The 15260-nt window shown below is 35.3% G+C and overlaps 2 protein-coding genes across 2 annotated transcripts in view; both read right to left on the reverse strand.

The window, feature by feature from the left end:
• The window catches only part of LOC126845778 (glutaredoxin domain-containing cysteine-rich protein CG12206-like), a 33473-nt gene extending 32082 nt beyond the window's left edge, over positions 1 to 1391 (reverse strand). Inside the window, exon 1 of the mRNA XM_050584671.1 lies at positions 1171 to 1391. The gene's annotated coding sequence lies outside the window, so the exon portion shown is untranslated. The remainder of the gene's footprint in view (positions 1 to 1170) is intronic.
• A 1683-nt stretch (positions 1392 to 3074) lies between these two features.
• LOC126845633 (guanylate cyclase soluble subunit beta-1) overlaps positions 3075 to 15260 on the reverse strand; it is a 35412-nt gene continuing 23226 nt past the window's right edge. Inside the window, exon 14 of the mRNA XM_050584419.1 lies at positions 3075 to 3435. Within this exon, the coding sequence (XP_050440376.1) occupies positions 3312 to 3435 (124 nt within the window). The 3' untranslated portion in view covers positions 3075 to 3311. The remainder of the gene's footprint in view (positions 3436 to 15260) is intronic.

A 15260-nucleotide genomic window follows, 5' to 3' on the forward strand; every position in this document is an offset into this window, starting at 1 on the left:
TTGTGCAATGAATGAGGCGGAAACAGTGGAAATAGTTGTGTTCTGTGTGACCAAAATGTGTCATTTAGGGCGAAAGGAAATGTTTACAATACTGCAGCGAGTGTGCGTTGGTCTTTGAATGGGTGACAGGAAAATATAAATAACCGAAATGAGAACGTCGAGATGGTTGTCTAGGTTAGATTGCATATTCGGAATGACAAGACGTGATAAGAAATAGACTGTGATGGTTTTTGGAATGTCGGAAGAAGAAAGGAAAATGAAATAGCAAACCCGCGTAAGTGTGTGCTGAAGACAGTGGCAAACCGAAGAATACACCCAAGTCCTAACCTTGCCCTTTGACTGGGTCATATCGTCCACGACCAACCCTTCTCGTTCCTGCCACTGCCCCTTAACAACTCTCGACGGGAGTTATTGTTTATTAAATTATCTTTTACAGTGTACACCTTAATAAAAGGAAAGGTGCGTCGACCAACAAAACAAGCCCTAGACTACCTGTTGGTTTTTGCTCTAGTGTGAGATGTTGCAGGTTTTTTTTGGTCGGGTCAAATTAGTCGAGGAATATTAATCATATGACCGGTCGAAAGAAAGGGGATGATGTTATACACATAACATGAAGGCCGGGCAAGGGTTTTGGCGCCTGACAAAACCACCCTCCGGGACTAAGCGGCAGGTGCAACGGTATAACGACTATGTGATGTAGCTATTTGTTGTTACAAATTGTTAACGGACAAATGGTTTTTGCTAAAAATCTTCTCTCGTTTATACCTTGTAGAGTTGTTTGATTAAAACGTATTTTACATTGTAAGTAAAACAAAACTATGTTTAAATTCCCAGCACGGTCATTAACCGTCCCAGAGAGTTCAGAATTGTTGTACCTAATTCCTCAGTTTTCATTGTCCACCAATGATTAAATGATTACTCTGGATTTCGATAAATAAATTGTTATTTAATTGATTGTATTATATTGTTTTTCGACTATTCACTCCGTTAATCGTACAATTTGGACGGTTGGAGTAACGATTGAACAGTGTTTAAGATTTTTTTTTTTTATCAAGATCAACAATTATTAATTTGAGTACAAAGCAAAATATCGAATCGATAATGCTATCTATAAGTTTGTTTGTCTTAAAAAGTTTCAGGAGTGATGATACCATAACGATTGTATCTTACCTTACAGTGTGGTCCTTCAGCCGTTGGTGAAAGTCCAAACGCGCGAGTTTTATTCGAATTGGATCGTCCGAAAAAATGCGCACGAGGTTAAAAAAAAAATAAAAAAATGCCTTATTATCGTTGTTGTTTTTTTTTTTGATAATTATTTTTGACACAAACGAAAATCCGTAACGAGTACAGCGCGACGACGAGCCGATCTCCCAAGAACAAGACTGCGGCCGGGCAACCTGTTCGAAGCGGGCGAGACCGCGCGCAAACCAGTTTGATCCCCACTAAGAGCCGGTCGGGACAGACCGGCGACCGCGGCAGCAGACAAGAAGGTATCCGTGGGCTACTTTTTTTTTATTTTTCACTCCTCGTCTTACACACACACACACACTCACACACTCGGACGTATATTAATTATCTTGAAGATATTATGACGAACACGTACACAACCACTACGTCTGTCCGTACCAGCAGCTAGCCCGAAAGGATTTGCGCACCACCTACGCCTGTCCTGAGACGTTTGGAAAAAAAAAACCTAATTATTTTCTCCGCTTCACGGAAAAACATTGAATCATTGATACGTTATCTCTTATCACTTATCAAATATCTCTTATCAGTTATCTCTTATCATTCGTTTCTTTTCACTTATCACTTATAAAATTTAAATTATTTTTAAATATTGTAACGCGAAAATGGTTACGTGAAATTTCTTGCATCCATCCTAATAACATATCCTGACATACAATAACACATCATAATATGTTAAAATTCAATCTTTCCCTCGAAGAAAAGATATGGGATCGTGAACGTTTTCCGTGATCAGCTGATAATTTCCATTAACCACTATCGTGGATTTGATAAAACCAGACGGTCCACTTTGTCATTTACTGCAAACTGAAACCAAAACTCTCTCGACTCAATGTGCCCACATTCTAAAAAAGAAATGATTATATATTAACATTTTACCATCATTGGTGTAGCTAGAGGGCGGCTAGGGAGGTTTAAATCCTTCAAAACTCTTTAAGACTCTAAAAAAAAGTATTAATAACCAATTATTATACACAGTCCCCGAGTAAGGTTTATAATTTTTATTGAAATTCTGAGGGAGCTTTCAGAGTTTTTAAAAGGTACTAAACTCCCTTAGCCCCCCCCCGCCCCCACTCTAGTCTGGCCAATGTTTTCCATGATGTTATCAAATAAATGTACAATATGTCGGTGATAACAATCAATAAATTCAGTGATGCTCAGTTCTGAAACAATAATTTCTCATAAAGGTTTTTGCTACTCTTGAGTTGGGGAGGGTTTTGGTATGTTTAAATTTTCAGCGATTACTACATTGCTTTAATTTGTGAGTACATTATTTGGTCTTACGTAAGCTGTGTCACTGTCCTATCTAATTTATTTATTGCAATTTATAACTGAATGAGAAAATCGATGAAATTTAAAACAAATAATTCATTTTTTTTTTAATTAAACATTTTAACGACTTTTAGATTTGCTCTGTGTACCTCCAGTTACATATCATCAGATTTTTAAACCCTTAATGATGTCACGTGGAAAATAATCTATTTTAAGAGTAAAATCAAAGAACTTCAAATAATAAGGCCGGCTTGCTCATTACCTAGACGGTCTAAGTTCATGTGTAGATCAAACTAGGGAACACCATAAAGATTTTAAGCACTGAGCTAAAACAGCAATTAGAGTGGCATGAGCCTATTGAGTTTATCTAAAATTTTAGTACGACCAAAAATATTGTATTAGCTGTTCATCATCACTAATACAATTAGTACACAAAAAATAAATATTTCAAAAGTAGACCCACAGGTGCGAATTTTAGCCAACAGGAAGTGCAGTCCGCCCAATCCAAAAATTTGGATAGGTCCAAAAAAAAAAAACACTGTTTAGTTTTGGGTGAGTATAAGTATAATTTGTTGTATAATTATTATTTGCATGATATATTTTTTATTGTGTGTATTAGTTTACAAGCGATATCAACTACTAATCTACAACAGTGGTATATTTTATTTGTTGAAACAGTAAAAACTATGAGTGACAATAAATTAATAATAATCTGATAAAATGGTGAATGGGGAGAATACAGGTAAAACACGGTCTAATAATGTTCTTCGGCCGGGCTGCGACTTTTGATTGTTTCACTTCAATTGTTTCCTGTTCAAAAGCCACACTTTCATCGGTTCCGGTTTGCCTTTCATCGTCACAAGTCCTCGGTAAGTGAACTCGAACTGTGGGTCCCAGTTGTTATTTTGAATCAAAACGCTGAAAAAAAAACAAAAACAAAAATGTGTAATATATTACAATGGTATTATTTAAGTATCATTTGCATGTACATGGTGCACTTGCACACAATCTATCTCTGTAGCGGGATGGCAGAAGCTTACATGTCCTTTTTCCAACTTTTGGGGAAATGCGGTTAAAGTTGTTCAGCAAAAAACGTTCTTAAGTACTGGCTACAATATCTGGTCACTTTGTCTAATACTCATTTTAAGAAACACATTTGTATAAATATCTCAAAAAGTGACATATCAGCTTCATCTGGCACAGATCTACATTATTATAATTTAAACAATACCTTTTATGTGTATTATCCCAATTATTATGTTTAATAAATCTTAAAAGCATAATGGTTATCTTTGACATCTAAGAAGAGAATGAATATATAGAAGATAATAGGCGGCGGCGCAGCCTGTAGGGTTTACTATATAAATCTGTTACCAGGCCAAGCTGGTGTAGGGTATTATTTTCTCTTGCTCTCTTTCTGAATGAATTATAATAGGATTCTTCTGTAGCGATCCTTTAAATTAAATACACATTCATTATTATCTTCACTTGGGTAATACAGACAATTCGACGGAATGCTACAATAGGGTATGTGAAAATCACAATAGCAAGTTGAATTAAAATTATATATTGTTATCTAAAAAGGGCTTATTATTATTAACAATAATAAAAAAAAACCCTAGCTCTACCGCTGACCTATGCATAGTAAATAAAATATTATGCACTTATCACCAACTTAATTTTATATTTATTACAAACTTAATATATTATGTAGTTACATAAAATTATGGGACATTTTATGTTGACAAGATTCACTATATTATTATAATGTTATTGTACACAGTTTTGGACATTGTTTTCTCTAGCATTGTACAGGATGGATTTTTGTTTTTTTTTTTTTAGAAATTTTCATTATTATTATTTTTTTCTTAGCTATAGACAGAAACAGACAGAGAGGGAGGGAGAAAAGATAGAGGGAAAGGAGAGTGTGTGTATTGTCATTTGAGCTTTGGGATCGATTCTCGGCTGTCGCTGTCGGCTAGTCCGTGTTGTCTATATAATAATATAATATCATTGTTTAACTTCATCCGGTTCAAAGAGTTATTTTGTAATATTTTCAATACACACACAACGCTGATGTTAAACGGAGAAGCAGTTTTTCCATCGATAGCGTTTTCAAATTGTATACTTTTTCTTTTACAGACATGTACTATACTATTATTATACCGAGAAATTCAGTAGCTTACCTACTTGAATTTTTTTTTCTCTTAAAACGACTTTTCTCACAAGATCCATAATGGATTGTCTACACCCATTTCTTTTTTCCCTTACACAGACTGGTTAGCCAACTATGACATTTTCAAACTATTCTTTTTCATTCAATTTTATAGTTAACCAATCACTCCGTTCAGCGCAAGAAGATAGAACTATACCAGTGCAGAAATATTGTTGGATGTATGACTCAAGGTATGTTTGAGGATTTCCGTTGGGTATTTAAGCTTTCACTTGACAAAACAATTTACCGCATACTCAACCAACGCGTCAGTTGATATATTTTAAAAGTGATTTTATAAAGTACCTAGTTTTGAAATTGATGAATATTTTAGAATCAATAGTATTTTTCTCAACAGTATTTCAATTTAATTGGTTCTTTGTAGGAAATTGTTTAATAATAGCTACCTATTGTCCCTAACAGAACGGTATTAGGATTTGTGGTTTGTATTGAGAAGGCCAAAGAAAAAGACTCATATATTTTTTTTTTTTAATCAAATATAATAAACGATAGTTATTAGGTGCCAAAATACAACACTATTACTTGATGAACAAATTATTCTATCACTAAGCATTTTTTATCTAAAAATAAACAGTCATTTTTATTTAGTTTGTTTTTGCACGCGTTTGTTGTGCTTTTATTTGTTTGTGAGTACACTTCAATCTTAATAGAACGTATACTTTATAATTATTGAAATTAAAGGAGCAAGAAATCTAAAAACGTTACATTTTTTTAAAGCTACCTGGATGAACATTGTATAATTGAGAATTTTTAATTGTTTGGATAATGTATTTGCTAAACTACACACGCATAAGAAACAACAAGTAGAAAAATTTCTGTTAGATGGAGAAATTTGAATGAGAATTCAATCAACGGAAATCGGAAAAGATACTAAACCACATTATTAAAGAGTTCTGCTAGCTTCTGGTAAACATGACTTTTTTTATTAGTGTTTAGGATAATAATTTTTTTATTATATTATTAAATCATGTACTCATAAATGCAGCTTACATCCGAATTCTTGAATACATATCCTAGTGTAGACTGTGATTGGTTTATTTGTACTGGTTTCATTATAAATTCTTCAATTTTCCTTTTTTCTCCTTCAATACATTTTATTTCCATTAACTTACCGATCACCCTGTGCACTTTATGGTTTACCATTTTTTTTTTTATGTAACCAAGTATTATCCCCTACGTTAAGGCCGCGGCGATCGATTACCGCTGACCCAATCCGGTTAGGAGGGACCTATACGGCTTCGGCGAGGTCTTGATCGGCGGCCAGAACTTAACCCTAACTGCTTGACGTGGCAGTCGCCGACGACCAACCGCGATGGAAGCGGTTCTGGAAGAGTTTTACACGCAGATCGTGGACAAGCTGGAACGGGACGAGCTGATCCCGGCGTACAAGCGCACCCAACACCGAGAGTACGTGGCCACCGTGGTGGATGGCCTGTGCGGCCCGTGGTGTGGCCGGGACAGGCGGCGGGCTTGCGAGGTGGCCGTGCGTGGCGCCGTGGCGCACCACGACCGGGCGGTCCGGGCCAACGGCTCCGTCTGTCCGTTGGGCAAACACCACGACATACTGTACGTGATGGCGCGTCTGGCACTGGACTGGGACGTCGGACCGGACCCGGTGGCCGCCCTGTTGGACGCCATTTACAAGTAATTTTATTGTTATTGTACAATTTTTTTTTTATACAGGGTGATCTACTTGATGTAAGAAATATATTTTACTATATTTTCCAATACATAGAAATGTTTTACCTTCATCCCTTATAATTAATAGAAGTATGAGTACTTGGTGTTTTCAAAGGGGAACATACGTTTAAATATAATATTCTGTTTTAATTCCAAAACATGTAGACAATATAATTTTAGAGTTTGAATTTTTAATTTTCATCAATCTGTTCGTTTGCTATGACTTTGCAAAGATATTACATTTTTCCTATTATAATTATTATAGTTATGTGTCTTCGGTTTCCCCAAATCTAAAAAATGCACATTTATGTTTACAGTGTCCGATAACCAGACAATAATGATACATATATGTACAGTGAAGTTGGTAGTGTTATCGACGGGGGTTAATATTATTATTTTATGGGAAATGGCTGTGTCACTGTTGAAAAAACCGAACCAACTTAGATCTTGCATTCGAATCTTTACAAAGGCATAGCAAACGAACAAATTGGTGACGCATAAATCAATGTAAGGTAAGTGTTAGTTCATAATTGTATACAATTATTTATATACTTTATATGATAATACATTCCGTTTTTTTAAAAATGTAAAATTATTATATTCTTGTTCCAGAATAGAAAAATCGTATTTAAAAGCCCAACTATACAAAACCCTTACATTCTCGAGACCTTACCTAATATATTGCCGTTTATTGATCGTTCTATAATAAGACGTCTTTATTATAATATTGTCATGTTATTCCATATTTTTTCAAATATCGTGAGTTATGTCTAATATTATCATCATTTCGAAGTTTGTTTGGTTTTTGAGAACGAGCGCGTTAGTGAACGATTACAATGTGCATTGTGTGAATTTTCAGAAGCACAAAGCGCTCGTGGGAAAAGTTTACAGCTCTTCACTCATGTCTTTTGTATTAAAGTTCCACTTAATTTATTTCAGGCCATCTCTCACAATAACGTACGCCGCGCAAACAATATTGTTTTAATTAAGGAAATAACCTTTTGGAACGTTGAAAGCGTTTGATTATTATAATAGCTAGCTATAATAATAATAATAGGTAACGCGCATCTTAAGTGCTTTATACACATGAGACCTATGCTAAGCACTGAGTAGTTATAATTGTTTACTTTTGCGCATTATATGTTCATGGTCTAAAAGAAACAAGTTTTTTTACTCATGCTTGACTCGTATTATGTTTTAACATAATGAGCTAATAATGTATATTTAAAGTATTTATTAAAAAAAAAAGAGCAACATTTACATGATTAATATTTGATTAAATATAATCACCGAATAAAAACCTTGGGAAAACCACAAAACTTGGTTTGATTCAAGTCAACAAAAAAGAACTTCTTTTACAATTTTGTCTATTTTGTTTGTTGGTCCGCTGTTGTTGTTTTTGCACCTATGAAAATTAAATAATCAGCGACCACATAAAATATGATACATTATTATTATTTTTATATACCTATATAATATGTATATTGTATATATTGTAACTGGTTGATTATTGAATTTTCGTAGGCGACAATAACAGTAACAGCTGACCAACAAACAAAATAGACAACATTGTAAAATTTGTGGAGATAATTTTTTTAAAATCAATCAAAAATTTGTCTGTATTTTTTAACTAACCAACAAGAGACATCCGCTTTAACACTCAAGAAGTAATTTCATCATACAATTATTTGGTTGTCCAAAACCAACAATCGTCGTTATTTGAGTAAATCGAAATCAAAATCTGTTCTATTTTCAAATGTAAACAAAAACATAATATTATATTATTGTATACCACAAATATCTTGCATCTCGCTTGAACTCATTTACAGGCGGGTCCGCCCCAGTTGGTCAATCAAAACTATTATAATTGGCAGTAACATTTATCAATACAGGATCACCAACACACTTGTTGATTGTTGGACCACCTGTTTCGGTTCGGCCATAACGTTGGTCGATTATGAACAGTGCGTTTGGGTGGCTGCATGAGAGACTTGTTGTAAACGATAATGTACAAAACTAAACAGCCGAGTGCGCGGCTTGGGTGTTAGGTAAACCGTCAATTATTATTCACAACAGAACCAACCGTCCCGAGCAGTTATTTAACGCTTATGTTGTACATACAAATGTGTGTCACCTCGATTTTTCAACGTTTCAACCACAATGTATAGTAGCACTATAAGCTCAGACGAACAAACACACACTCACTGACACTTGTGTGTGCTGTCAGTTTGAGATCTATATACTTAGTCAGTCTTGCCGGGTCGCCACGATACGAGCCGAAGAACATACAAAGATATTATGGATACATTATTATATTCAATATATAATTTTGTGGAATTCACAGTCCAAGTGGGGTATAGAGTATATAATGTAGTATACGGTATGTGTAGAAAGGAAAAAAATAGTGACACGCCGCAAACACACATCGAGAAAACCGTGACGTGAGTTTAATGGATTTGCGCTGAATCGTCGTTTTCCTTATAATAATAATAATACTACTACTGCGAGTCGTTAAGTTTCGGTTCGCACCACTAATTCGGATTCAATGATAACGTTGCCATATGTTTTGTTATAATATTTAAAACGCATTACACGCCCAAAGTTTACGGCAACAGCATCGGCCAAGTCTCGTGGGAAATCCGTTCGATGACTTGCCACAAAAATCCTTCATGTTATCCGACCATTGTGCGGCCATACTTAACACGGCCGGACAATGCACTTGTTGACCCAATCAACCCGGCCAACGCCAAACTCGGCCTTGGACACTTTGGGCTGGAACCCTACAGATTAGGTTAGGTGGAATTAGTTTTAGGTTAGGTTAGTTGAGGATATTATAGATGGGAAATTTGAATATATTTTGTCGCGTTAAAAAAATTGATAATATTTTCCTAAGAAAAGTGCAAGCTAATGCCAATATTATCGAGTTAATTTATGGAATATTATTTATAAGTATGTTTTTATTTATGTTAGAAGCAACAGCGGTGTCTCATCTAGGTTGATATTCTATTCTGAGTTCATTCCTTCAGATATTATCATCGCACACTTAAAAACGAGTGTTATAAATATAGACCTAATAATTAATGCATATAAAATAGTTGGAAAAAAATCCAAATTCAATGAAAACCCACAAATTAATTATCTAAACAAGTTTTTCCCGAGTATTTTTTTATGGAGATATTTTTGTAACTAGATGTTGCACAACACTGAGTTTATACTTTTTTTTCTACCTTTTGTACGTAGATAATATACATAGATCTACAACGCTAAGTGGAGATAACAGAGGTTTAAGTTTATCTACTTTTCAATATTTAAACAGCCCCCCCCCTAAAAAATAAAAGTTTGTAATAAAACGATTTAGGGTCTCGATTAATATTTTTCTTAAGGAATTTCAAAATTAGTACCGAAACTATATCATATTATACTTGGTTAAAAAAAAATAACGACTCAAGTGAAATAATTGATCCAAATCCCATTTAAAAGAAAACCGAAGGCTGTGATAACGCATAACAAGTTAACCATAATACGTAAGCCTAAGTCGTTATTTTTTTTTTGCTGTAATGAACTTAATCGCAACACAACTTACTAGTTTCCGGATTAACAACCTAAGGTGGCGTTCGGTCGGCTTAGGGTGTAATCCACTCGCCCGTATTAACATTCAAGACACGCTGTTAACCACACTGTTTTAAACCGATAAGTTTTAACTGTCTTAACATCTCTTTAGTCATCTATTAGTCTATTTTTGAAAGTTAAAAGAGTTACCCGACTAAAAAACGTGAAATCCACATTTTAGACTCGTAGACTGCGACTGTTAATATTATTCACTTTTACATCCGATCGCACAGTAATATGTATATATATATTTTTTTTTTTTTGGTTTTTTAACTTTTTAACAAAATCGCAAATGGCATAACCGTAACAAACGGTCTTACGAGCGTGTAGCGTTTCGATTTTGTTGTAAGGAAAAAATTCCTGCACGGGTCGTGCGCACACGGTGCTGTGCTATGATATAAATATTATATTAGAATTATTATTATCTGTTATATATATTATAACTACACTGTTGTTACTATTATCGCGTGGGCACGGTTCGTCCCGCATCTCGTAAAGGTAATAACGTTAAACAATAATTAGGTAACCGTATAGGTAGGTACCTACGAGATTCGCGCGCATTCTGTTAAACAACAATAATAGGAACATTATGAAACAATTTTTATTTTTTATTTTCAATTATTATTTAATTTTTTTTACCCGTTGGACCGGATCGTGGACCGAAATTCGATTATGAAACACATATTTTATAATATGTAGGTATCTAATATTATTCTATAATATAGCGCGGTCGTGGCGACTGTGCTCTTGTGTTTTTGTGTGTACAATAATATTAATAATGGTAATGCAATTATTATGGTTATTGCTGTTTACACACAGTATAACACCATTACACTTGTGATGGAAATATTATATTATCATGTGCTCCACGAGTAACTGCTGGGCGGACGTCACGATTTTTTTTTCACTTTTTTTATTATATTCTTTGCACGCTCTAACCCTAACCTTGGGGCGGCCAACGGCTGCTGCTGTGGACTAACCTGCACACCGTACGGGCGATAATTCGTTTTAAATCGACCAAACGCAATGGTCATGTGTATATTTTGTACTACAATTTGATCGTGTCCGACCACGGTGTGTTGCTATGTTAGTTATTTGCTCACGAATTTAGTCGACTTAACCCAAAAGCCAAGGCCGTCGACCGCCAGTAGACTGTTTTTAATGGGGACCGATTAGGGGGTAGCTGCTATAGTAGTTTTAATGTGACACCGAACAGAAAGAAAAAAAAAACAAACATATTTTAAGAAAAGCGGTTAAGTCTTATTTTATCATACTGTGTACCAACAGTTCTACGAACAAACGAAATCCTCTCATCCAACAACGACGACTTTTAAGAACATTACATACTCTTCTTAGCTTTGTTTTGCAAAACGTCCAAACAATATTATCATTATTATTCAGAACGCAACGACCGGAAAAGGTCGAGAAAAGTGAGCCGTGTCGAGCAACTTGGCAAATTATTATTGGGAACGGATAAACACTTTGGGTCACTTGATCGTACGGATCGAGAAACACTTGACGATAATTATCATTCAGTAAATACATTTCTATTATTTTTATAATAATCAGTTAGCCGGTACCGAACCGCTGACCTACAATTATTTCTCCAATGAAAAATAATCATATATTAATAATATACCCAATGTTAATACGTTCGACTGGTTCCTGTGCCGTTTTCAATCGACTAAACTAATAGCTAATAACAGTGATGCTAAAAATACACACACACACACATCACAACCGCGGTAATGGTTCGAACAACACAGCGTTTCATAATTAAAAAATTCTTAGAAATTCAACGCAAATTTTCCTCCGACGACGCAATTAATAAGTTTCCAATTTTATGGTTAATTTGTTGGCCGTTATCAATTCAACAGTAAACTTGATTTGTTTCGGGATATATATATATATATATATATATATTATACAACATTTTTCAATTCACTCCAACAACTGTTTCAAACTATTCCGAAATGTCATTAACCCAACCTAACTGTTTTAGTTTTGTTTTGAATAATCAAATCGTTATAATTAATGAAAGCGTTTTTTTTTTTTTTAAAAAAAGTCATAATTATCTAACTTGGATAGGATATTTTAACCGTTGGTCAAACGTCGAATGAATCGTGATTGGGTTGCCCCTGCAAATTGTATATTATTTAAATGAACCGTTAAAATGTATTAACGTTTTGCTCAGCCCCGTCGTGAGTCCAACAATGTTACCGCTATTTATTTTTTATTCAGCATGACCGACATCGACAAACTGGTTAGGTTGGACGCCGTTCAGATGTTCGAAAGGGTGTTGACTTTTGTGTCATAATTTTTTATTTGTATTGACCTGAACAAGCTTAAGTAATGTCTCGATGCCGAATCGTTGGCGATGCACATAATATAAATGCCAGGTTTTATTTAAAGCCTTTTGATGATTATTAATACATATTTTGTGCTAAAATATTACAATAAAGTATATCGATTAAAAAATAATTAAAACAAAAACCCGGATATGTTATTTCTTATCATTTATCTGTAAGCTCTTATCTAATTTGTTATCACTTATTTCTTATCTTTAATCTGTTATCTCTAACTTATGTTGAAAGTGTAACGCGAAAATGGCGACACGAAATTTCTTGTATCCAATAACATGTCCATGTTAGAAATATGAAGATTTAAAAAAAAAATTGCGAATAGAGCGAATGCGCTAGTAAACATAACCGTCAAATTTGTAGGAAATCCCGTACAAAAATGGCGCTCTCGATATCTATTTTTGTTTTTCTGAAAAAATCACGATGTACCCCCGACCCAACAATAGTAGGACCTCGCACTTACTGTTATTGACCTATTGTAGAGCAATGAGCTGACGTTTAAAAATAACACAAAAAAACAAAAAACATCCTTGGTTTGTTTGTGTAGCATAGATAAAATTCAAACCAGAACTCGCCATGCGTTCAGTGTTGTTGGCTAACGTACGCGGGCACAATTACTATAATATCACAGAAAGTAATATCCTTGAAAAAAATAGTACATATAATATGATATTCAAAGAAACATATTGTTATTGGATGACGGATAGTTTTAAGGTAGGTACGTCCGCTGTCAACGCCCCTCCCCCCCAAAGTATTTCCGCGGTATACAAAAATATGTAAATAACGTAAAAATTATTTCAGGTGAAGTTTTTATTATATTTTTTTTTTTTACTCTAAACGAGGTAAAAAAACTTGTTGATGTCCGTATAGACTTTGGCAATCATGAGGACAACGATTGTTTTCCTGATTTCTTGTAAAACAACGTACACGTGAGCCGAATACTAATTTATTAGGACATGACTATGAAAATAAATTATTTCATGAAAAAAAAAAACGATAAAAAAACAAACGTTTACAACAGAGAAAGGCGATTACAAAATCGATCCTATACTTGGATTTGCCATAGACTAATGTTTTAAGTTTAATTTTCTAAAATGAAACGCTGGGTATTTTTTATTACAAAAAAAAAAATATGTATTTCTATTTAAAATGTCAAAAGCTAATGTCAGAGTTTACATCGTTGTTTTTATAATGTTTTGAATCTCAATCAAATTTATGCACACTAAACGGTACTTCTTAATTATTAAGAAGTAGTATTTAAGTTCTAGCAACGACAATACATATGATTTCTCGGTTACGGTTAATATAGCATTCACGATTGTGTTGATTTATGTAATAGGATTACATTATGCACAGTGAAGTGTTTTTCTTGTGTTCAGATCCTTCAAAGTTCGAGCCCGTTAAAACGACAGTCGAAGACGTTCAAAAGGTAAATAACATTGCCGAGGAGCAGATAATAAAATTAAAAAAAAATAAAATTGAATAGCTAAATATTAATGTAAATGTAATTTTATTTCATTACGCTTATGAATCGGTTACTTTGATATTTTGTAATTATTAATTTTTTTTATCGAACAAAATATATTACCGAACGAGAAAAATAAATATTAGACAATTTTTTTTAATCTGTAACGAGTTTCACTTTCTTGTTTAATTTTCAATGCATTCATAATTCAAGAACGTCCAATCGCACATGTTTTCTATTTACTTTTCACCGGCAAACGCACTCAAGACCTCCTTAAGTCGGTAGTGTTTCTTTTCAAGTCGAAATTCTCCGGAGACGACTGTCACCATCTCCCCGACAGTCAGACCATTTGTTGTAGGTATATGTTATTATAAATATATAATATTATAGTCAGTTTTCGAGCCAGTCTAAGGGATTTTCTGATTATTTAGAAAGCGTTTATCTATCTGCTTAAAAAAAAAAACTCTAAAGAGGGTGCACACTTTACGTCTGTCACGTGGTAGTCTTGACTGATTGGCGGGTAATATTAGAAAGAAGAGAATTTGGTCAAGAATCAGAGATTCCGAAAGAACTGTTTTTAATTTCTATACTTTTTCTTTTTCTCCATTCACCACATAATAAAAAATGTCTTGTTGTCTGTGTCAGATTTTTTAACACTCTAACATTTACTCCACTCCAAATGACTTTGAAACTCTATAAAAGCACTTTGTTTTTGCTTGTATTCTAACTGTAACATTCGTTTAAGAGAAGGTACAAGTATGACACGTGGTTGTCTTGACAGATTGATTGATTGGCAATACTAGAAAGAAGAGAATTTGATTACTTCGGTGCTGAGTACAAGGCATTACAATATGATTTTAAAGCTCTGTATAATTTGACTTTATCGTTTCAGGTGCGAGAAGACCTTGGAAAAGTTGTTCGAAGGCGCAGTGGTGGGCAGTAAAGTGGCACGGATGATCAGCGGTCGGCGGACGGATTTCGGCGCCAGCCCAGCCGAGAACCGCGCGGCGCTGGCCTTTTTCCTGGACCGTGCCACCGAGGCCCGTCTGTTGCTCGATGGCCAGCGGCCGGCGGACGTCGAAATGCGGTCGTACCGCGCGACGCCGGTGGTGGTGGCCGCCGGCGTGGGCGACCCGGACGCCGTCGGCTTGCTGTTGCGTTACGGCGCGGCCGAGACGTCCGTCCGGGCGGCCATCGCTTACCTGAGAGACGAGGTCGAGCCTCACAGGCCGTTGTCCGCCGGCGGCCGCGCCTGCTTGGACGTGCTCAGACGGGCGTCCACGTACGAACAGTGCGACGACGACGACGGCGGCCACAGGCAGCCGCTGGCACTGTTGCACTTGGCCAGGTGCGCCGTCCGCCGGCAACTGTACGCCAACTTTGCCCTACCGCGCGG

The sequence above is a fragment of the Adelges cooleyi genome, unplaced genomic scaffold (assembly GCF_023614345.1).
Source record: "Adelges cooleyi isolate 19-005CV unplaced genomic scaffold, UGA_ACOO_1.1 ACOO_flye_CR_arks_rails_tigmint_CR_PRNA_108, whole genome shotgun sequence".
In the NCBI taxonomy this organism is placed as follows: domain Eukaryota; kingdom Metazoa; phylum Arthropoda; class Insecta; order Hemiptera; family Adelgidae; genus Adelges; species Adelges cooleyi.